Consider the following 22,734-nt stretch of genomic DNA (forward strand, 5'->3'; position numbering starts at 1 on the left):
TAAGAAATTGGAGGATTCTAAAAGGTGGGATGAACATATATTCCAAGCAAGGAGAACAGCATGTAAAAAGGCAGGAGGAGTGGAAAAGTTGGTTCAGGAAATGTTAAATAGATCAATTTAGATTCCATAAAGAAATGCAAAATAAGTGTGTGAAGAGGTTAAAATGCCAAGGAAACTTATATTTCATCCTAGAGGTAAAAGAGTCACTGAATATAGTGTTCTAATATTCGCCATTATTTAATATGAACTTTCTGATAGAAATCTAGGTCAAGAAACTTCCCATGTCACATTATATTATATTATATTACATTCTCAACAATACAACTGTCAGATGGTAAATAAGACATGAATGTTGTTTGAAAGCTTTCCCACTTTTATTACATTTGAAGGGGCTGCTTTCAGCTAGGAGCTCTGGGGTATGATGAAGCTGGTGTACTGGTTAAAGGCTTTTCCACATTTATTTAAAAGGATTCTTCAAATATGAATTTTCTGATGTCTAATAAGGTGTGTGCTTCTACTGAAGGCCTTCCCACATTTGTCACATTCATAAGGTTTCTCTCCAGTATGAATTCTTTGATGGTAGGTAAGTAGTGTATTCCTATTGAAGGCCTTGCCACATTCATTACATTTAAAAGGTTTCTCCCCGGTATGAATTTTCTGGTGTCTGATAAGGTCTGGTGTTCGGTTGAAGGCCTTTCCACACTGACTACATTCATAAGGTTTTTCTCCACTGTGAATTCTCCGGTGAATAGTAAGGGATGAAGTGTCATTGAAGGCCTTGCCACATTCGTTACATTTATGTGGTTTCTCTCCAGTATGAACTCTCTGATGACAGATGAGCTTTGCATTCTGGCTATAAGCCTTCCCACATTCTTCACATTTATAAGGCTTTTCTCCAGTATGAGTTTTCTGGTGTTTAATAAGATCAGTGCTTCGATAGAAGGCCTTTCCACACTGACCACACACATAGGGTTTTTCTCCAGTATGAATTCTTTGATGATAAGTAAGGGATGAACTATCAATGAAAGCTTTGCCACATTCATTACATTTATGAGGCTTCTCACCAGTGTGGATTCTCTGATGGTAAGTAAGGGATGAATGTTGGTTAAAGGCTTTCCCACATTCGTTACATTTATGAGGCTTATCTCTATTGTGAATTCTCTGATGTACAGTGAGGTTTGTGCTCTGGCTAAAGGCCTTCCCACATTCATTACATTCATAAGGCTTCTCTCCAGTATGAATTTTCTGGTGTCTAATAAGGTCTGTGCTTCGGCTGAAGGCCTTCCCACACTGATTACATTCAAATGGCTTTACTCCACTATGAATTCGCTGATGCATATTAAGTGATGAGCTATCGATAAAGGCTTTCCCACATTCACTACATATGTGGGGCTTCTCTCCAGTATGAATTCGTTGATGGCAAATAAGTCTTGTGTTCTGACTATAGGCTTTTCCACATTCATTACATTTGTATGGCTTCTCTCCACTATGAGTTTTCTGGTGTTTAATAAGATCCGTGCTACGGCTAAAGGCCTTCCCACAATGATTACATGCATAAGGTTTCTCTCCAGTATGAATTCTCTGATGGTAATTAAGGGAGGATTGCTGGTTGAAAGCTTTTCCACATACATTACACTTATGGGGTTTATCTCCAGTATGAATTCTCTGATGTACAGTCAGATAAGTGCTTTGGCTAAAGGCCTTCCCACATTCGGTACATTTGAAAGGCTTTTCTCCAGTATGAATTTTCCGATGTCTAATAAGATCTGGTGTCCGGCTGAAATGTTTTCCGCATTCAGCACACTCGTACGGTTTTTCTCCAGTGTGTATTCTCTGATGGTAACTAAGGGATGAATGTTGTTTGAAGGCTTTGCCACATTCACTACATTCATAGGGTTTTTCTGCAGAATGAGTTTTCTTATGGCAAACAAACTTTGTGCTCTGGGTGAAGATCTTTCCACATTCATCACATTTATAATGGTTCTTTCTAGCATGAGATTTCTGATGCCTAATAAGATTTGTGCTCAGATTGAAGGCCTTTCCACATTCATTACACTCATAATGTTTCTCTCTTGCAGTCTTATTGTCACACTGAATGAGGTCTGTTTGATAACTAAAGAGGTCCCCACATTCATTATACTCAGACTGTTCTTTTCCTGAAGCAAATTTCTTAATTATACTTGAATGCTGTTGAAAGCTTTTCCCAAATGTATCCCACTGATTTTGACTCTTTGCTCTAGGAACTCTCTGTTGTTTTTCAGAAAGGACTAGCCTCAGACGGATGCTTTCCCCAAACTCATTACATTCAAGGCCTGTGACATCCCTGGGAATTTTCCTGGAAAGAAATGTTAATTCCTTGGAATGATTCTCCTGGTTGCTCTTCTTTCCTAATTGGACATCACTATTCCAGATGTCTCCCACCTTGAAGTCCCAAGAACTGTGGCTTGTGAATCTTTCCTGAGATGATTCTTGCATAGTAATGCCCAGCTTTACAGTAAACTCTTTGGTTTCAGGCTTCGACTCCCAATCTGAAAGAAAGAAAAAAAAATCTTCTCCCTTTACTCTTTCCATTTCATCTTTTATCTCCTCAAAGAAAGCAATCTGTACACATGAAATGGCAGGATGAATAATAAAATGCTACAATTTCACATTTATAGGATAATTTACTTTGCAAAGTGTTTTTATATGAATCATAACATTGGATGCTTACACAGTCTTGTGAAACAAGCAGGACGGTTGTTACTATTCTATTTCACAGAAGAAACTGTGACTCAGAATAATGGTTTAACTAAACCAGCTCTTCAGGCCAATTCTGGGAGGGATACTGCGACATGCTGACAACCGATTCAGTTATCCCTTGGGAGCACGCCTTGTGCCCTTTAATATCATTACAAGGTATAACCTGAATAATTCCCAGACTTCAGGAGAAGAACAACTACATCCAAGGATAGCAAAAGGACATGCAGCATAAGGGCATTTAGGAAGCTCTGGGGAGGTGGTGGGGGGAAATAGCAAGTTTTACAAGCCCGGGCTAGTTTCTCTTTTAAGGGGATTAGACATAACTCAGTAATTGGATACTAGGGTACAAATCACTGGGATTACTTCCTGTGCTCCTGAGGCATGAAAAATCTAGTCTCAAAGGAGTGGGAATCTCTCAGATTTGATGGGATTCTCCCCGACCAGACTGTTGATGAATAGGAAGGGAGAGCAGCCTTCACTTGAATCTAGGATTTGGGAGGATGCTGTCGCCTTTTTGTTTCATTTGGCAGTAACCAGGCCTAGGATCCCTTTAAAGCCTTGTATTCACAAATAAAACTCTTTTTATCAAATTCTACATGGTCCACAAGTGTTTGATTGTGTTCCAATCCCAGACCTGAATCACAGGTCTGGTCTCAATTAAGCCTTGTCTATAGCATCTGGTATTCATCTCTAAGAAATTCTGGAGAATAAGTGTGACCTAAAGCATCCTTTGAAACTTCATGATTTGGCAAGGAGAAATTCAAGGAGATACAAACAAAAATACACGCTAAAGCAGATGTTAGGTGCAAAATTGAAATAAGTAACCAAAAGCCAAGTTAACTTAATTTCATTTTCTTTATTGATGGGGTCTTTTGTCTGACTATCAGAAAACTAAAGCACTTAACTAGACTTCTGTGATATATCTGTACAATCTTTCAAGGAGCATTAACAGACAAAGTGGTGAGACCCAAACCAGACTACGGACGTGCCCAAAGTGGCTGATCAAACAGGCTGATGAGGGGCTCTATTCCTCTAAGGCAGGTACTTAGCTTTCTCCAAATCGACGTTTTAAAATGACTACAAACTGCTGCCAATATGGTGCAGGCCCTCATCACTTCCAGCCTGGACTACTGCAATAGCTGCTATGGGCTGGTCTCTCCCACCTCCAGTCCATCTTCTGTTCTGTCAATTTCCCTAGAATGCATCTCTGACCACTCCCCTCCCCTCATTCAATAAACTCCAGGGACTCCTTATGGCCTTCAGGATGCATTATAAAATCCTACGTTTGGTGTTCAAAGTCCTCCCCTGTCTTCACATACCAGATTCCTCTCCAAAGACTCTCTGAGTAGCAGCAGAAAGTCAATGAGAGACCCTGTCCTCCAAAAAGAAAAGCCTGGAATAATCTCCCCTGTGCTCTAGGAGCAGAGTTCAATTTTTAAAAATAAGCAAAAAACCAGTAAGAGCCCTGAGCTACTAGGGAGACCAGGAAGATCAGAACCCAAACCCAGAAGGGGAAGCAATGGCAAATGCCTACATGCGAAGCCTCAAAGCAGGATATGAACAAGGCTCTCTTGGAAGAATCCAAAAAGTATCTTAAAAGATAGGCAGGAAAAAATGGTGGGAAAAGAAATAACAGCTATGTAGGAGAGTTATGAAAGTTTTTTGGGAAAAAGACAACAGTTTGAAAAAGGGAACACAGAAATTGACTAAGGAAAACAATTCCTTAAAAAAATAAATTTGGTGAAATGGAACAAAATATTCTGAGGAAAACAATTTCTCAAACAGACCCCGAGACTAAAAAGAGGAACTATTTTCAGGGATCCAAAAAAGCCACATACAGAAACAAAGCATGGCTTAGAGCTACATGATAAAGGAAACAAAGATAAGGCGTCCACTGTGAAGGCCATGTGACCCACAGGAAGAGTAGTGGTTCTGGGGTTTGAGGCCTGGGTTTGGATACAACCCACCAGACCTCTCTAAGGACTCTTTCCCCATCTGTAAAAGGATGAGGAGAGCTTGACTGAATAGCTTGAGAGGACCCTTGGAGCTTTAAAGCTTCCATCCCCCAGATGGAAAATCAGCCATCACATCCCACATCTGGAACAATTTTCCAGTGGCAAAACCCAACACTCTCCTGTTCATCAGGGAGTTATTACTGCTAAGGCTGAGAGGAGACATGGGCCCCAGAGGTAGCCTCATCCTGGCTCTGCCAGGAACTCCTCCAGCAGCCTTCTGGCCATGTTTAGGACCGCCAAGGACGATCAGCGGCTGTCACGCTGTGTGGGTAGCAGATCAGTCCATAAAATGGAGAAAGGGAACACTCTTTAAAGGAGCACGTTTCCTAGGCCTGGTTACTGCCAAATGAAACAAAGAGGCGACAGCATCCTCCCAAAGAAGCAAGGAGGCCGTCAAGGACATGGAAGAGTGGGCAAGGGAGGGAGCCCCCAGGGAGGCCGTAGGATAGACTGACAGGTGAGTGTTTGACAGTAGCATAAAGCTCTGGGTTTGGTGCCTGGCACCTCTCATCCACGACAGGGAGCCAATCACCAGTTAAAGATTCTTCCTCTCATTCTTCTGGTCTGGGAGGCCTTCAAGCAGCCATAAGGCCCCCTCCCGGGTGACGGGGCCTATGCTGAGCACTGACCCCAAGAGTCCTTCAGCCTCCTGAAGGCAGTTCTCAGGCCTCCCTGAAATCTCTTCTCCTCCAGCCTCTCACACAGCCTGATCTGCAGTCTCCTTTCTGGTCATTCTATCTGTCCATGCTTCAGCCCCAACCTCAGAGGCTCTGTTGATGTGGGGATCCCCTCTTTCATGGGCACAGATCTAGGCCTGTCAAGACCTCACTACCCCATGCTCACATCTGCCGACCATGCTCCTAACAAACAGTGCTGTGTTCCCAGTGGTTAGACCAGTGAGCAGGGGCCGTAGCCCACCCACCCAACTCCGGTTCACTGGGCTCTGCTGGCCATAGCTGAGACAGAGCTCCTCGTGGTCAGGCTGAGGCTGGACTTCCCACAGAACAGATCTGGCCCAGAAGTCTTGCCTGTCCTGCCCTTCCATCTACTCCCGCAGCATATGCCATCTCCCCTCTCCCCCATGGCAACACAAGCGTTCTGATTACTGCTTTCATCATCACCGTGTCATCATCCCAACTTCTCTGAAACCAGAGGTCAGGGGCCAGTCCTCCTTCCTATGTCACTCTCAGAACCAGGATGATGTTTTATACTTACCAGGAAACCAAAAATGTGGCCCTGAAGGAGGGAGTTAATGGGAAAATGGTTTTTTGGGGGGTGGGAGGAGAGGGAGAGAAAGAAAGAATATCGAGGGAGCAAATTCTTCATTCTGGGGACTTTTTGTGAAAATAAAGGCAAAAAGCAACAGCTCAGGACAGTGCTTTGTTCTAACAAAGACTGTCTATGAAAGTGTCGGCAGCCGACAGCTCACCCTTGCCCTCAAGCCTTGAAGCTCTGTAGGAGGACTCCTTGGGCAGCACTTCAAAATACGGCCTCTGTGGAGGGCAGATTGTTCCCTCACTTACCTAAATAGGAACTTCCTAAGTGTTCCTTCTCCAACATCCAGGGGGCTTCTCCCCGCTCCAGCTGGGTGATCACGTCTATCTGGGGAACTGGAAGCCCTGTTTATCACAAACAGAAAGACTGAGGAGAGAGCGCCTCGGAATTCAGTTCTCTCAAGGTCCAGAGGGCTGGCCAAAGGACCTCCAGAGGAAGCTCCGGAGGGAAACCCGAGGAAGGGAGGTGCTATACTGTGGGGCTCCAGAGTGACTTGAAACTGGGAAGAACATGAGTTTATTCCATCCATTTCCTGCCCACCCTCTCCTCACAATCTCTTCACCCCTCGGAATCTACTCTGGTATTGGGGGGTTATCAAGAAGAAGGGACTTCCTCTGCCTACCCCAGAGGGCAAAGCTCCAAATACGAGAGGAGTTGCCAAGACACAGATTTGAGCTGAAGGGAAGGCTATGCTCCGAACCATTGTCTCCATCTGAAAACACAATGGGCCGAGGTGGAAATGGCATCAAGTGGAGGCCTGAGGACACACGTGGGGCAGTCCTCCTCAGGGACCACAAGGCCTCGGAGGCCAGCGCGATTCCCAGCTTCTGGGATTCTGATCTCTATCCCAGTGACAAAGGAAGATGGCGGAGCCAGTTTAGGGCAGCCTAACAGAGCTCTCAGTTGTCAGTAAGACCATGCAGAGGCCATTGGCGGGAGGAAAGGAAGCAAATGCGGACCACCTCTTAGACCAAGGGAACTCTGCTAAGAATTGCTAACCCCCAAAATACTATTAGCCACCTAACAAGGGAAGGAGCCAAGAGAGCTCAGGAGCCTTCCACTTCCCAGGGCAGGGCCAGGGTCTCACCTAGGAACACCAGGTTCCTATAGTTCTCAAGCATCACCTCCTTGTAGAGCTCCTTCTGAGAGGGATCCAGGTGTCTCCACTCCTCCCCAGAAAAGTCCACAGTCACATCCCTGAAGGTCAGTGACTCCTGAAACACCGAAGAACAAGAGATTTAAAGATGGAAGGAATTCCCAATATCCTTCAGTCCAACTTCTGTTTTATAGAGATTGAAATGGAGGCCCAACCACTGGGCACGGCCTGACAGAAGGCCCAGCCACTGGCTTTGCAGGAGGCCCAGGGAGGGCGAGACACTGGGCACAGCTCAGTGGGAGGTCCAGGGAGGGTGAGCCACTGTGACTCTGGGCAAGTCACATAATTCTGCCTGTCTGTTTCCCCATTGGCAAAATGGAGAACATCAAGACGAGATGAAGGGCCTGGCCCAGAGTAGGTACTTTTTCTTTCTCCTTGTGGAGGGCTGACCTTGGACTCAGGACTCTGGGCAGTCTGAGCTTCTCCTTTTAATGACTAGCAACATATTTTGAAATTTAAACAAAAGAAAGTAGGTAAATAAGAAATAAAATTATCTTTTCTGCAGATATAGGATGACAGAATTTTTTACAGATGAGAGAAAATTATAGTCAACAAAAAAATTAAATGAAAGAAATTTGGGGAATTTGCAGGATATAAAACAAACTGACATAATTACTTATGTTTTGTAGAGCAAAAGAACTGAGATTATAACCAAGGGTAACTTCCTCAACAAAGTTAAGTAGAATGTTGAACAAAAAAAAAGACATTTAATGAAATGAAAGACTTTCAGGCATTTATGATAAAAAAAAAAAAGCAGAATATAAGGGAAAATTTAATATATAATATCCAGAAGAAATAAAAGATGAACATTATAGGTCAATTTTAAGGTAGTCAATGAGGTCAAGTTATCAGTTCTCTCATAACAATTATTATTTGGGTAAATTTTAAAAAAAAAAGCATGGGCTGAGCAGATAAAACTATATAGGGAGAAATAATGAGTAATTGTTTCATATAAATGAAGCAAAAAAGAAAAAAATGATACAGAAGAAACTAGTGGAGGGAAGGCAGGTGGTGGTGGAATCTTATTATCATTAGGAATGGGTTAAAGAGGGAAGAACTCATGTGTTTAGAAGGGTGTAAAAATCTTCTAAATACAGAAAGAAATAACAGGGCAATGGGGTTAAGGCTTGGGGAGAAGATAAGGAAGGGATTCTTATGGGAGTGGATAGATTAAGTAATAGAACAAGATAATAGAAGTAAAGCTGAGGAATGAGGGATAGGAATGGGTTAAATAGGATGGGGAGAAAAATAGGAAGGAGGAAAATGCACAAAAGTAATTATAGCTTAGACTATGAATGGGATGATTTTATCCATAAACGGAAACTAAGAAGGTTAAAAATTTGAATTCAATAGCATGTCACTTTCAGGAAATGCTATAAAATGAGAGAGAGAAAGAAAGATAAAATAAAGAACAAGAATAGAATTTATTATGTAAAAAAATCAGGGGTAGTAATCTTGATCTCACACAAAGTTAAAGCTAAAATAGATTTAATCAAAAGAGAAAAATAGGAAAATTACACTGTATCAGCAATATTATTTTTGATCATTTAAAATAACTAGATGCCATAAAAAACAGTGTATGCCTGACAAAACAGACACAGGAACTATATAAACATAAATAAAACACTATCTCTACAAATAAATTCATCTAAATAATTGAAGTAATATTCATTGTTCATGGACAGGTAAAGCCACTTTTTTAATGGCAATTTTATTTAATTACTCAATGGCACCCCAATTAAATTACTAAATTATCTTACTGAGTTAGAAAAAATAATAACAAAGTGTAAAGGGCTGAAACTCCGAGCTGATGCACTGAGGTTGACCGCCGAGCACTTAAGGCTAATTACCGATTGGACAATACTCTATTGGCTTATGCTTAGAAAATGTCCCACCCCACTATTCTGTGCTGGTTCAGTCTTTTGGTGTAGACAGAGAATTGTGGGGAGGATTAGGGGGTGGAGTAAAATAAGACAGTGACACCTTAGGCAGGAGGAAAAAAGAGAAGTGTAGAGATCCTGCTGAGACCCAATCACTTCTACCCCTAAGACCAAGAATGAAGACCAAGGCCTTTTGCTTATCCTGACTCTGGCTGATTCTAGGGTGCTAACTCAGTCTTCACAGCAAAGTTCATATGGAAGAACAAAAGGTCAGGAACCTCAAAGAATGAAGGGAAAAAAGATGTAAAGGAAGCAGATTCAGCAGTTATCATTCCTTAAACTGTATTATAATGTGAGGGCATTGCTGAAGTTTAAAATGGTTCATTTCATTTATTTTAAATAGAATTTTCTTGTATAAATAAAACCTATTTACTTGGGAACAGAAGAAATGCAGAAAATTGGTAAAAAATAGAATCTTTCATAGACAACCTTTCAGTTTATGATGGTGTTGGAATATTGCTGGGTCTAGGAATGACCCAGATCTATTAAGGAAGGAGTTATCCACCTTTGGAGAACAGAAGGCAGGTGGAAATAACCACAGTGCAGTCTCACGGATATGTGTATATTTGACTCCTACCTCCGTGTATGTACACACACACACACACACACACACACACACATATATATATACAGACACATACATATATGAGCATACACATATAAAGTGCATATTTATTGCGATTCCTAGCAGAATCACAACCAAGTTCAGGTAACTGTCTGGACACATGATTTCTGGTATAAGGAGCTCTCAGGCCAGGAAGCTCCCTCCTCCCACTGCGGGTCAACAATGGGCCTGGAGTCCCTGGGAAAAGCCTTGTTTCCATGGGGATATCCTGAGAGAAGGGACAGCTGCCGGGCCAGGCTCTTCCTCCCTGCCTCTGTCTCTGCTAAAAGCCGAGGGGCCGGGAGATGGTATCGTGTGTCAGAAGGCAGAGGAGCCGCCAAGGGCAGATTCCGCTCCGGCTCTGACTGACAGGACAGAAATAGAATGAGGCCGCGGAGCCTGTGGAAACGGCCCCTCCCTCTCAGCCTGTGAGGGCAGAGAAAGCCGGCCTGGCCCTAAAAGGCATTTTCAAAGCACTTTGTTCCTCCACCCGTCATTATGTCCATTTTGCAGAGGAGGCAGAGAGGGCCGAGTCCCCTGTCGGGGTCACTCTGCGTGTAGCCGTCGATGCCAGAGGCAGGGTCGGGGTCAGAAACACTCCGTCCCTCGTTCTGTCCAATGCAGTCCTGCCCTCCTGAGCTTTTGGAAGGACTGATTTCAGAGGAGATAAAGGCAGCCCCCAGGGGTGCCCCTCCGCGGAGAGGCTCCCTCCTACTTGCCTTCTGTTTTCTGCCCTTTCATACACCTTCCCAGGGGCCAGTACCAGGGATACAAAAGCAGGGCCCGCCGCCTTGGGGATGCCCCCTGCACTAAAAAGGGCAGAATACCCGACTGACCAGGCGCTGCCTGAGGAGCGGCGGCTGTCCCAGGGGAAGGGGGCGGTCTCAGCGGGGGAGGAGCCCCCTCAGCGGGGTCCCCCAGAAGGCGCCATTCTCCTTCCTCGGTGGGGCGAGCGAGACCCTTTTCTCAGACCCGGCCTCCAGCCCCTCCCGCTCACCTGCGCCGATGCTCTCAGGTCCCCGGGGCCCATGTCCTCCGGATCAAGGCTGCGCTGCCTGGGAAGCGCCAAATCCTCCGCGAGCTGAGCTGGGGAAGAAAAGGAACCCTGGGGGAGGGCGGCTTTCGGGAGGTCACCGACCCCCCCACAGCTCAAGCACCCGGAGAGGCAGATTTTAATGGGGGCGGGGCTGGGACACTCCTGATCCGGAAGAGCCCCCTGCCAGCTCCCAGGAGATGCCTCCGCGTGCCCCGAGGGAACGGGAGCCCCTTGAGGGCAGGGCCAGGCCCCGGGCACTGCCCTCAGGGAATGGGGAGGGCTGATCTGGGCAGCCTGAGGTCCCTGGCGGTGGGCGCTAAGGGACAATCCCTGGGCGCCAACAGCCTCCCGAAGTCTCGGGTTCCTTTGGGGCCGCGGTACTTTTTCTTGGCAGGCCTGAGCACGTGCCTGCGGGCGAGCCCGGGCTGAAGGGTCTCCGGGTGTGGGGGTGAGATGCTCGGGCTCCGCGGGGGAGGGGCGGGGCCGGGCTCTGGGTCTTGATGGGTCAGCCAGGCACAAGCATTAAGCTGGCTCTCAGGGCTGGGAAAGTGCTTAGAGATCTCTCTTGTTGCATCTGGCCAGAGAAGACGCTCCAGTCACAAAAACTGAGGCAGGCAGATAAGGGAGCTGCTTAAGGGCTGGTGCTCGGCCTCTGGGGCTGGGAAGTCTCCAGGCCCCCCGCGGGGCAGATTTCCGGACCAGCTCAATGGGCATTTATGAAGTGCCCCCTGCGTGGGCTCGGGCCGGAGTCTGGCCTTGGAAGCCCCACTCTAGCCCGGGCAGGCCCGCCTCGCCAAGGTCGCAGGGTCACCAAGGCCAGGCCCCGAGGATCCTTTCCCGGTCTGAACCTTCTCTCGGGCCCGGCTGGGAGAGCCTTGAAGGCCAGGATAGAGTCTGAGCTCAGAAAAAAGTCGGGAGGTTCCCGGATGTCTAGTACAGACTCGGCCCTCGGCCGGAGGTGGGGTGGGGGAGTGGGGGGCACTCGGACCCTGGGTTTCTCAGGAGGAGGGGCTCAGGGCGCCTGGGTCACGTGGGGCAGCCAGAGTTTTGGGTGTTTGCGGCGTTTAGGGGCTTGGTTAGGGAAACCTGGGTCCTTTCGGGGGGAAGTGGGGGCGCAGGCCATCTGGTCCCTCCGGAGAGCGGGGGTACTCTGAATGCCTGGGCTCCCTTAAGGGGGTTAGTGATCCCTAGTCGCTGGGGTCCCTGTAGGGATAAGGGACTTCGGGACATCTGGGTCCCTTCGGGGCTAGGGGGGTTCAGGACATTGGGGTCCGGACCACCCGGGGAGCCCCTTGGGGAGACTCACCATTGGACCGCAGTGGACACAGGTCACGTGTCCTGTAAAGACGGAGGCGGAAGCAGCACGTAGTGACGCGCAGAGCCTCCTGGGAGGTGTAGTCCAAACTCTTCAGTGCGGGGTCTCCTGGGAGATGTAGTCCGGCATCCTCCTGAGGAGAGGACCGAATGCTGGGGTCAAGAGTGCTGGACACTTGGAGAGACCCTAGCAAGCGCGACTCACTCCGAGGCCTCCCCAAAACCCGAGGGGAGAAGGCAGGCGCGCCGGGGTGAGGGCAGGCAGTTTGTCCCTTGGCACTCCAGACCGGCTCGCCGTGAAATGCTGAACAGCTACTGGGGCACGTGGCGTTAGGGATGCCTAAGTGCCTGCGCGCTGGAGCGGCTCGGCCTTCCGTCTCCCGCCTCCACGCCTTTGCCCCGCCGCGGCAGTGTTACCGTAGTGCGGCTGGGACCGCTGCCAGCTCCGGGCCTCGTGCTGGAGGCGAAAGGCCCGAGAGGCCTCCACAGGGGCCCCCGAGGGCATGTAGCCTTTCCCGAGCGGTCATTCCCCAGGCAGCCAGCCGAGGGCCGCTGGAAGCGCAGAGGAGGAGAAGGGAGCCGGCTTCTTAAAGGCTTCAAAAACGCAGTGCTCCATTGCCTGATTCCAGCTTACCTTTTGGGAATTTCCTCCCTGTACAAAGAGCAAATCGGTTAAAAAGGGAAAAAAGAAAAAACCTCGAGAAAGAAAAAAAAAAACCTAAGTAAACAAGCAATAGCAGCAAAAAGTGAAAATACTTTGCTTGAATCCACTTTCAGTCTCCGCAATTCTCTCTCTGGATGCAGATGGCGCTTTCCATCACAAGCCTATTGCAATTGTCTTGACTCACGCCATTGTTGAAAGAGCTACTTTCATCACAGTTGATCCTTATATAATCTTCTTGTTACTATCTACAATGTTCCCCTTATTCGGCTCACTTCACTCAAAGTTTTTCTGAAATCAGCCTGCTCAATGTTTCTTAAAAAACAATAAAAATGAATGTCCTGATCCCTACTCTTGGGTTTCACCTCCCCATAGAAATACTGGCCGGAATCGGGGTCATTTACAGAAAGCGGTATCCGATATTTCAGATGCCTTCTCATCCTGATTCTGGAAGCAGTGATGTATTAGGCCATTTTGATGGGTTATGGTAATGAATTAAGATGTAGATTGTGTGAGTAGAGACTTGTTGTTTGTCCTTTGTTTTGGAAGGGGTCCATGACTTTACGGAGGTTTTGCCTTGACAGGCAGGTGAATGAGGGAAGGCAGTGAAGGTCACCTGCCTCACTTTCCCCTCCAGAGTCATCTGAGTCCGTGGCAAGATACAGATGAAGATGATTGGAGACATTGTGTGGGACCACTGAGGAGATAAGGTAATGTAGATCACTGGACACTATATCTAGGAACCACACGATTGTGGTTCTGGCCTGTGTCTGGTTTGCCAAATGAATGATGATCACTTTGGCTGATGATGCCATAATTCTGGGCATGAAATCTCCCTGGGATTCAGCATGGGGCGTCTCCCACTCATTCTCTGTGAAGGCCACACAGGCTTGGTTCCTTCTCATCTCTTCTCCCATGTCCCAGAAGAACTTCTCGCCTCTCATGATATTTGGGACAACCAGTCCCACCCAATTCCACTGAAAATGTATGGAAGTTTGACAATGTCCCCGTGCAAGGAAGAATCCTGAGGGTCCAACTGGTAGAGTCCTTGTCACTCAGAGCAGAATCAAATGGACCCTAGCTTATCTGTATGGGAAAACAAAACAAAACTTGTCTCACTGGAGACCTCATTATATTATCTTGGTTCATTGAGGGGAAATAGAGTAGCCTGCCTGGGGTATGATAATGGGTAAAATTCTAATGACACAAGATTAAGTCACTTGAAAGACAATGAGCAGACTACAGAACACTCTGATACTACTGTGGATACATTTTTCATTGCCCTGAATCCTCCATCACTTTCCCCCCCTAATAGTTCAGGATTTCTCCCAACTTTCTCCTTGTTTGTGACCCCAAAGAAATTTCCTGGGTAAAACAAACACATCATTCATATATATTGGAAATATGAGTGATTAATAAATGATTTTCTTCAAGTGGAAGTCTATAAAAAACAGTGTTAAGACCCAAGTGCCTGTATAAATATATGAGTCACATATGTGAGTCAGCTAGGTTTCACAGTGGGCAGAATCCTGGCCACATATCAGGAAGACCTGAGTTCAAATACAGTGTCAAACACATTCTAACTATGTGTTCCTGGGCAAGTCACTTAACCACTACGTTCCTCAATTGAAACTGCCAAACCTTCCTACTCTACTGCAGAGAGCATAACTCCATTGGACTGGTCACATTGTTCGAATGCCAAATGTATGCTTGGCAATTAGATTACCTTATGAAGAAAAAGCAATACAAGGAAGCTCTCAAAGTCTCTCAAGAACTTTAGAAAAGATTGTATGACACGGAAGACACTGGCACAAGACCAACCAGCATAGTATACCCTCATCCGGGAAATGCTGTGCTCTATGAGAAAAGCAGAATTGGATTAGCTCAGGAAAAGCTGTATTTTTATTATTTTTAATAGTAATCAAAATAATTATTTCAATATTTTTGGAACATTTGTGTTTCATTTTGAAATAATGTTTTTTTTTTTTTTTTTTTTTAAGGAAAAGGAACCTGTTTATTCATTCGAATAAAGTGGGTCTTTCTTACCAGTGCAGGTCAGCACCTTTTCACTAAGACATAAATTTATAATAACCTAGAACAATGAGAGGTTAAGTGATTTACCCAAAGTCGTGTAGCCAGTCCAATTCCCAAGTCCTGGGCTCATTCTCCAAGCCCCCATTCACATTTGCAGACCAAGATCCCAAGAGACAATTGCATACTTAAAACCTCAGTTTTCTAGGGGTAATCCTAAGATTTGGGCATATCTTTCTAATACCAGTAGCTATTGGTGCCTAGCATGAGTCTCCCTGCTATGAAAAATCAATTAATATCAATTAGCAAGAGTGTTAATTAGCATTTAGAAATAATTATTTAACAAAGTCATATAATAAGAATGATTGATTCAAATATTCCTTCCAAGAATAATAAAGAGCAAGAAATAATCTAAGGGCTAACACATGTTACTTAAATTTTCTGAACCTCAGTTTTTGTTGTTTATGAAAGTTCTTCCAAGACTAACAAGTAAAAGATCACATGGATTCTGTAAAAAGACTCCAGTCTTTCCCCCATGTTTTATCATATTGTGGTATGGATGTAAACCTGAAGTTGCTAAGGACAGGCCAGCAGACTTCAAGTGGACAGATGAGACCTGATTGAATTTGAATAAATCCCAGAAAGTTAGGCACTAGGTGATGCATTTTCTTGGCTGAGCTAAGTTCTAAGCTTGAGTGACACTAAGATTCGGGCAGGAAAGATAGGACACCACCTGTCATGTCAATGGCATCCAAGCTCTATCAAGGTCTGAATTTCTTTCTTCTTCAGCTAGAGTTCTGCCTCAAAATTTGAAAGCCATGTGGTGTCTAGATGGCACAGTGGACAGTGTTGGACACAGACTAAACAAAGAGCTGAGTTCAAATCTGACCTCAGTTACTAGATGGAGGATCCTAGGCAAGTCATTTAACTTATATATGATGTGGAGGAGACTCTGAGGTTGATGAAGATGTATCAGCAGACTTCAAGTGGAAATGCTAGGCCTGGCAAGAAGCCTGACTGAAATCGAACAAGTGACATCAGAAAGTTGGACACTAAGTGAGGACTTTTCTTGGCCACAATAACTCCTGGACCCAAGTGAGACTGTGATCCAGAGTAGGATGGAAGGGGGTTACTGGCAGTCATGTCAATGATGGGCTCTATAGAGGGGTGAATCCATTTTGGCAGCTCTGTTTCACAGTGTTGAGTAGGAAAGGCCTCAGTTCAAATCCTACATGAACATTTAATGGCTTTGTGGCCTCTAGGTGAAATAGTCTAGAGAGTCCTGGGCCTGGAGGCAAGAATACTTGAGTTTGAATCTTGCCTCAGTCACTTATTACTTCTGTGACCCTGTTCACTTAATTTCTACCACAATTTCTTCAGTGTGAAACGGTGGTTCTATGGGTCAATTGATATCATATTTATACAGTTCTTAGCATAGTGTGTGATACATAGCAGAAATTTAGTAAGACTCGTATCCTTTCTACCCTGCATCTTTTATAAAGCTGAAGTCACTTTACTTCAAAGAAAAGGGCCTGGCAGATTCCAGACTCCCTAATCTGTAGAACTCTAGCAGAGTCCCCATCTGATTGGAAAGAACAGATGTGGCTCCTCCAGTAACAACCATGGATTTGTCCTGCCTTTGGCAATTATAATTTGGGATATTCTGGCCCAGTGTGGATCTCAGGGAGCTCTCCAATGTCCTGGAATTGCTATAGTAGGTGTCATAGATGAGGCTCCTCCAGCAACAGTCATGAGTTTGTCCTGCCTTTGACAATTATAATTTGGGATATTCTGGCCCTGTCCAGACCTCAACCTCAGGGAGCTCTCCAATGTCCTGGAATATATATGGTAGGTGTTGTAGATATGACTCCTCCAGTAACAGCCATGGATTTGTCCTGTCTTTGACAATTACAATTTGGAATATTCTGGTCCTGTCTCAGACCTCTACTTCAGGGAGCTCTCCAATGTTCTGACATGTATGGTAGGTATTGTAGATGCGGCTCCTCCAGTAACAGCCATGGATTTGTCCTGCCTTTGACAATTATAATTTGGGATATTCTGGCCTTGTCCAGACCTCAACCTCAGGGAGTTCTCCAATGTCCTGGAATCACTATGATAGGTGTTGTAGATGTGAAATCCCAGTGTAGTATTAGCAAGAAGCCAGGGGTCATTGTTGATCTGCTCCACAGCAAACATCAGGGTCAGAACCTGCTGGTAATTTTTGTGCAGCCACTTGCAGAGAGTGGGGAAAAGGTCAGAAATTCACAATAAATCCTAGGGAACCCACAGACTTAAAGGAGACAGATCCAGCCCTCCTAAATTGAAATCACAGAGCTCAGGCCCAGGCAGCTTGGTCTATGGACCACTATATATATTTTCCACATTACATGCACCCCTATACCATTGACCTGTTTGAAATTTGGAGTGTGGGTAATGAAGGGCGAGGTTCTCCAGAATTCCTAACTGTGCAGACTCCCTGGAATGCTCTTTTTGCTCTCCTCTGCCTCCTCCCCTCTTTGTCTTCTTTCTGGATACAGTTCAAATCTCTTCTTTTGTAAGAGACTTTGTAAATCCCTAAATTAGTCCCTTTCCTTTGACATCTCCCATTTACAATGTATATATTCTTTATTTATACTGGTGTTTGAATTTTGCTTGCTCCGTTAGAATATCAGCTCCTTAAGGGCATGGGCCACATTTTTGACTTCCTTGGTATCCCCAGCACTTAGCAGAGTATTTGGCACTTAATGACTATTTGCTGAATCAGTGAGTCATTTCATTCAACAAATGTATACTGACCAGTTACAATGTGAAACGTGCCGTATAAGTAAAAGTGGTTCCTTAGCCTCAGGCTCACAATGTTATCCAAGAAATACACACTTTAATAATCCCTTTCTCAGGCAGTAGAAGATAAATGCCATATTCACGAGATTCATCAGGGATTCATGATGTTACTAGCTTAGACTCCTTTTTCTGTCAGTGGCACAATGATTGATCAGTCAAATATGTCTTCACAGAACTTTGGCACCTGCTGTATCATCCTGTATTTTTCCCATAAAAGACAGAGCAGACAGAGCTGTCTATTTCTTCTTATAACTCACTTCTCTAAGAATTTGGATGTTACATTTGGTGCATGTATATTTAGTAATTATATCATTTTCTTGTCTCTGGTACTTTTTAGCAAGAAATAATTTCTTTCCTTATCTCTTTTAATTAGGTCTATTTTTGCTTTGACTTTGTCTGAAATCTGGTTTGCTATCCCTGTTTTTTTTTTTAATACTTCAACTGAAGTAGTACATTTTCCTCCAGCCTTTTATCTTTTTTCTGTGTGTATCTCTTCTCTTCAAATGTGTTTCTTGTAAACAACATATTGTAGGATTCTGCTATCAGCTCTTATTTTGTGGGACAGTTCATCCTATTCACATCTAGTTATGATAACTAATTTTGTATTTCACTTTATCCCCTTTCCCTACCCATTTATTCTTTTATCTCATTTTCATCAGGTCTCTCCTTACCAGTGTTTTACTTCTGACTCCCAGCTCCATCAAGAAAAGATCATTGGAAGTACCAGGTGGAGCCACTGCTGATAAGAAAATAAATAGCTTGAAGAAAATACTTGAAGAAGTAGGATCAGAAGCCTGATCTTAGGTAAAGTAGAGGCAATAGTTTGACAAGAAAAAGGAAGAAATATATGGAATGATAGCTTCTGTAATTTGGTTTCAGAAGAAGTTTTAGAACAGATCATATCTGTTAGAAATTGGGGAAGAGTTGGTAGAAAAAGGAGACCTCTCCCCAGTGGATCCACAATTACAGAATATAAATAATCATTTCACAGAGGAAGACTTCAAAACTATTAATAGATAGGGGGAAATTCTCTACATCATTAATAATAACAGAAATATAAATCAGAGCCACCTTGAGATTCCGCTCCACAACAAAACCAACTACATTCATATTCTTCCCTATCTCTATGAAAAACTTCCTGAATCTCAGTTTGACAACTTGAGTGTTATGTTCAAACACTTACCCTTCTGGTTGGAAATCTCTCCTTCTGGGCACTGGACACAGTCAAGGCAGCATACAGGCTCTCCCTCCGGGGGAATTTTTCTAAATCCAGATCCACAGTTCTTAGAGCAAACAGCCTGGAGAATCTAGGCAGTAACAAGTGAAGAAAATGCATCAGAGTCTGGCTGTTCTTGCCAAGTGGAAATTGTATTGCTATATGAGTATTAATGGTTGTACAAGATGTAGTAATTTTAAATTCATAATTTGGTACTTTTCTTTAATGAAAAAGGTGCTTTTAAAGTTATATCCTTGGCACCTAGTGCAAGGAAATTCACATAGTCCTGTAAAGGGCAGGAACCGAGCAAATGCACTTGGATAATGGAGTACGTGAGACTAATTGCCAATTAGAAAGTTCCCTATTAAGTTGTTTGAAGGTTGACCCTCCCCAGCTATTCTGTGCTGACTTGATTGGTGGGACAAAGAGGGGGAAGTTACATGTGTGGGAGGAGTAGGAGGAGGAAGAGGAAATTGAGACGCTCACGCTCTATCTCTTGTGGTGGTGGGAGCGAGGAAGGTGTGTGGGGAGATTGCTAGATTTAATCCCCTGACCTTGACCATAAAAGATCAAGAATAAAGACGTTTAGTGATCCTGACTCCGGCTGATTTCTGGAAGACAGAGTTCCAGCATAGTCCTTAACTAATAAGCATTTATTGATTGCCACCTTGGCAGAGTTGAGATTGTAACTCAGTTGAACACTCCAAAATTTTTCCTTCAATTGTCTTTAAAATAATTCCTCAAATCAAATTCCAGAGTGTCAACACCATCAAATGGTTGGTGTGAGCTCAATTCAACAGAAGAAGCTGATAAGAGAAGTATGTAATTCTGGGGTGATGTCAGCCCAGAACACAGTGCAGACTATAGCAATACCAGCAGCTCCAATAGTGATGGCATTAGCTTCAGGAACTCTCATCCTACAGATGACAAGGGAATGAGGCAACTGGTCATAAAGATATGAGAAGAGAATCTTTCATATTACTGGGTACAGTAGCTCATATGCAGTTGTGGGACACTGTATCAGGATAATAAGGACCACTGAAAATTGTGGCAACAAGGGAAAAGAGCTCCTTGTAGCAGTTTTAAAATGAAGTTGAATTCTTATGGTCTCTCACAAAACAGAAGGAACACTGTACTCTGTTTCAAGGCAGAAAAAAAGCATAAAAGTTTATGGCAGCAGGAGAACAGGGGACCTGATCACTGTTCCAAGACCAAGAGGAGGACTTGCATTTGTAGGAGAACAAGATCCTTTCCTGACAAAAGATCAGAGCACAGACCAAGAGAACAGTGACCACAACTCTTCTTGGATCATAGCACCTTAGAAGCAATAAAAAAATTAAAGACCCTGAGAATTAGCTCTGAAAATAATAGCATGAAAAACCTAAAGTTTGGGAGTCCCTTTCTCTTTATTTCCATAAGCAGAGCCCAACTTTCGCATAAAGTCAAGAAACAGGCTTAGAAAATGGACAAACAATAAAAAAGGACATGACTATAAAAAGTTGATATGACAAAGAAGATCAATCAAGAACTTCAAAGAGGAAAATGTCAAAACATGTAAAAGCAAAGATCCAAAGACATATTTGAATTGTACACAATACCACAAGAATTCCTTGAGAATCTCAATTTTTTTTTCTAAATAAAAGGTGACATTTATTTCATTTGACATCAAATAGATTACAAAGGAAGGTACTGAAAATCCAGGGGGATGGGAATGAGAAAAATTCAAGTCAGCTTAGAGGGAGAAATCCAGTCTTCAGTTGATGACCATGAAGTCTGTTCTTCATCAGTAAGTAGGTGATCCTTCTTCTCTTTCAAAGAGTGCTTGAAAATGTAAGGTGTTCAGTCCTGGAACCCGGTGAGAATTCCTCCCTGAAGAAATGCTCAGCCATGTGAATAACAGCAAGCACAAAGATGACAGTCTGCGGGAAAGAGAGTCATGGTACCTGGATTTGTTTCTGGAAGTGGGGGACCAGGGGAAAATACGGGAGTAAAAGGCCCCCTGAAGATCAAAGCACTGAACCTGTAAATGAGGGTGCACCTCAGAACATTATTGTAGCGAGCTGTCGTCTCCAGAAGCTGCCAGATCGCTCTCTGGGAAGAGATCTGCTGCATCTACTCAAATCTTTCAGACAGATTCTTCTTCCTGTAGTGAACCGTTGTCTCCAGGCAGTTGCTGTTAACTCTTGTCCAGAGAAGTGACTTCCCTTCCTGCAGAGAGCCGACTTCCCTTCCTGCAGAGAGCTGCATCAAGCCAGATGTAGTGCAGAGTCTTCTCTTCTTCCTGGAGTGCTGTCCTCTTTTATCCTCCCAGAGAATGGGCGTGAGATAATGCAAGGGCTTCTGGGAAGAACCACTTCAACCAATGAGCTTGCTCCTTCTATCAAGTCAACCTGAGTTCTCACCTTGTAATTGTCCAGACAACCTGAATTCTCACCTTGTCACTGTCCAGACAACCTGAGTTCTCACCTAGTAATCCTAACACATTATAAAAGACAACAGTGCCAGGCAAATCACCCAGGTACACTCCAATCCAAGGTAGAGGGCCTTTAACTCAATGGTTCAATGATCTAGGATATATCTGTAAATAATATTCCCCTTCCTTCTTGACACAGTGAAGCAGGATCACAGCAGAATTCACCTCCATTCCTTCAAAGGTCCTCATGCATTGGGTGTAGATTCCCAAGGTCCACTGGGAGAGTTGTCACATCCACCACCCAATACTGGTTGCCTAAGCTGAAGGACTGCTCAGCAAAGACAAAATGGTGAGGGAAGTCATCAGGAAACTTGGTCTCCACCTGCCAGCCTTCTCCAGCCTTGGCACTCTTGAGATCTTCTGAAACAGTCACAGAGGAATCAGCTGATGTGGGATCCATGGTGAGATCCACTTTGAATTTGTAGAGTACCTCTAACAGGCCAGGAGTGTAATATTCTTCTAGTACTGGGATGACAGCCTTGGCCCTTTGGGCCAACACAGCCTCACACCTTCCCAGCAGCTGCTTGGTATCCTGCAGCAGATCCAGATTGAGTTGGTGGCGTGTTTCCTTCAGCTCTAGCATGAGGTCCTGCAGGCTTCTCCTGTACTCTTTTTGTCTGTCCCTCCTGGCCTTTTCCTGTTGCTTACATTTTTGAAGACTTCGGGATTCTTCTTCCTCCAGAAGAAAGTGTACTTTACTTTTTTTCACGGCAAAATAAATATAGCCACTTGTAATCAGGACTCTCCATCCGACTATGAAGTTCATCTTCCTCCAAATATTTCCCCAAGCAAATCTGAAGGTGCTGGAGCTCCCTCCTGTATTTGTGAGCAGCCTCTTGTATAGAGGAGATCTTGTGAGCCTCATGCTCTGGGGTTTCACAACACGTCACACATAGTGCTGTCAGATCCTCTTCACAAAAGTACTTTAAGGGTTTCTTGTGAATGACACACTGGCTCTGTTCTTCAGTGCTCTCCAAAAGTTTGGAGCTGAATTGTCTGCCCAACTCAGTCAACTCTGCTAGACGCCTATTCACTAATGGTATCTCCCTGTCCTGGGAAACTTGCTTGCATTCAGGACAGGGAAAAGCTGGGGCTCTAATTCTCCAGCTAAAGGAGAGACAAGCTTGGCAAAAGTTGTGCCCTCACCCGATGGTGACAAGATCACAGAAGTAGTCCCTGCAGATGCTACAGGTGATCTCACTCTGCATTTTCTTCAGAATTTCCACAGTAGCAGCCATTCTTCTCTCTCCAATTATTTCTAGTCTGCAGCAGCCAGAAGAAGAGACTTCCCTTGCAATGAAGGCAGTGCTTCTGAGCAGGAGGATGCTCTCCTTTTATAGGAGGTAGCCTCACCTCTTAGGCCCTCCCACTGAAATTGTAAATTCCCCAGGCTTGGAATCTTGCAGTTCAACCTGTTAATTCTTCTTTTTGGG

At 44.5% G+C, this 22,734-nt stretch overlaps 1 protein-coding gene across 3 annotated transcripts; it reads right to left on the minus strand.

Annotated features, from left to right (window-relative positions):
• Nucleotides 1-211: 211 nt before the first annotated feature.
• On the minus strand, nt 212-19,085 carry LOC141564677 (uncharacterized). Of its 3 annotated transcripts, XM_074307433.1 has the most exons (7): nt 18,796-19,085; nt 12,072-12,213; nt 10,727-10,815; nt 7,117-7,243; nt 6,652-6,741; nt 6,278-6,373; nt 212-2,528 (listed from the first exon to the last, which is right to left on the minus strand). In XM_074307433.1, the coding sequence occupies exons 1-7, from the start codon at nt 18,946-18,948 to the stop codon at nt 475-477; spliced, it is 2,751 nt and encodes a 916-aa protein (XP_074163534.1). In that variant the 5' UTR covers nt 18,949-19,085; the 3' UTR covers nt 212-474. The 3 variants fall into 3 exon arrangements, with proteins under 3 accessions (XP_074163534.1, XP_074163532.1, XP_074163533.1); XM_074307431.1 differs by lacking the exon at nt 6,652-6,741 and having other exon boundaries at nt 18,796-18,963; XM_074307432.1 differs by lacking the exons at nt 6,652-6,741; nt 18,796-19,085 and having other exon boundaries at nt 10,727-10,810; nt 12,072-12,126.
• Nucleotides 19,086-22,734: the final 3,649 nt, after the last annotated feature.

Source organism: Sminthopsis crassicaudata, chromosome 3, assembly GCF_048593235.1.
Source record: "Sminthopsis crassicaudata isolate SCR6 chromosome 3, ASM4859323v1, whole genome shotgun sequence".
Lineage (NCBI taxonomy): Eukaryota > Metazoa > Chordata > Mammalia > Dasyuromorphia > Dasyuridae > Sminthopsis > Sminthopsis crassicaudata.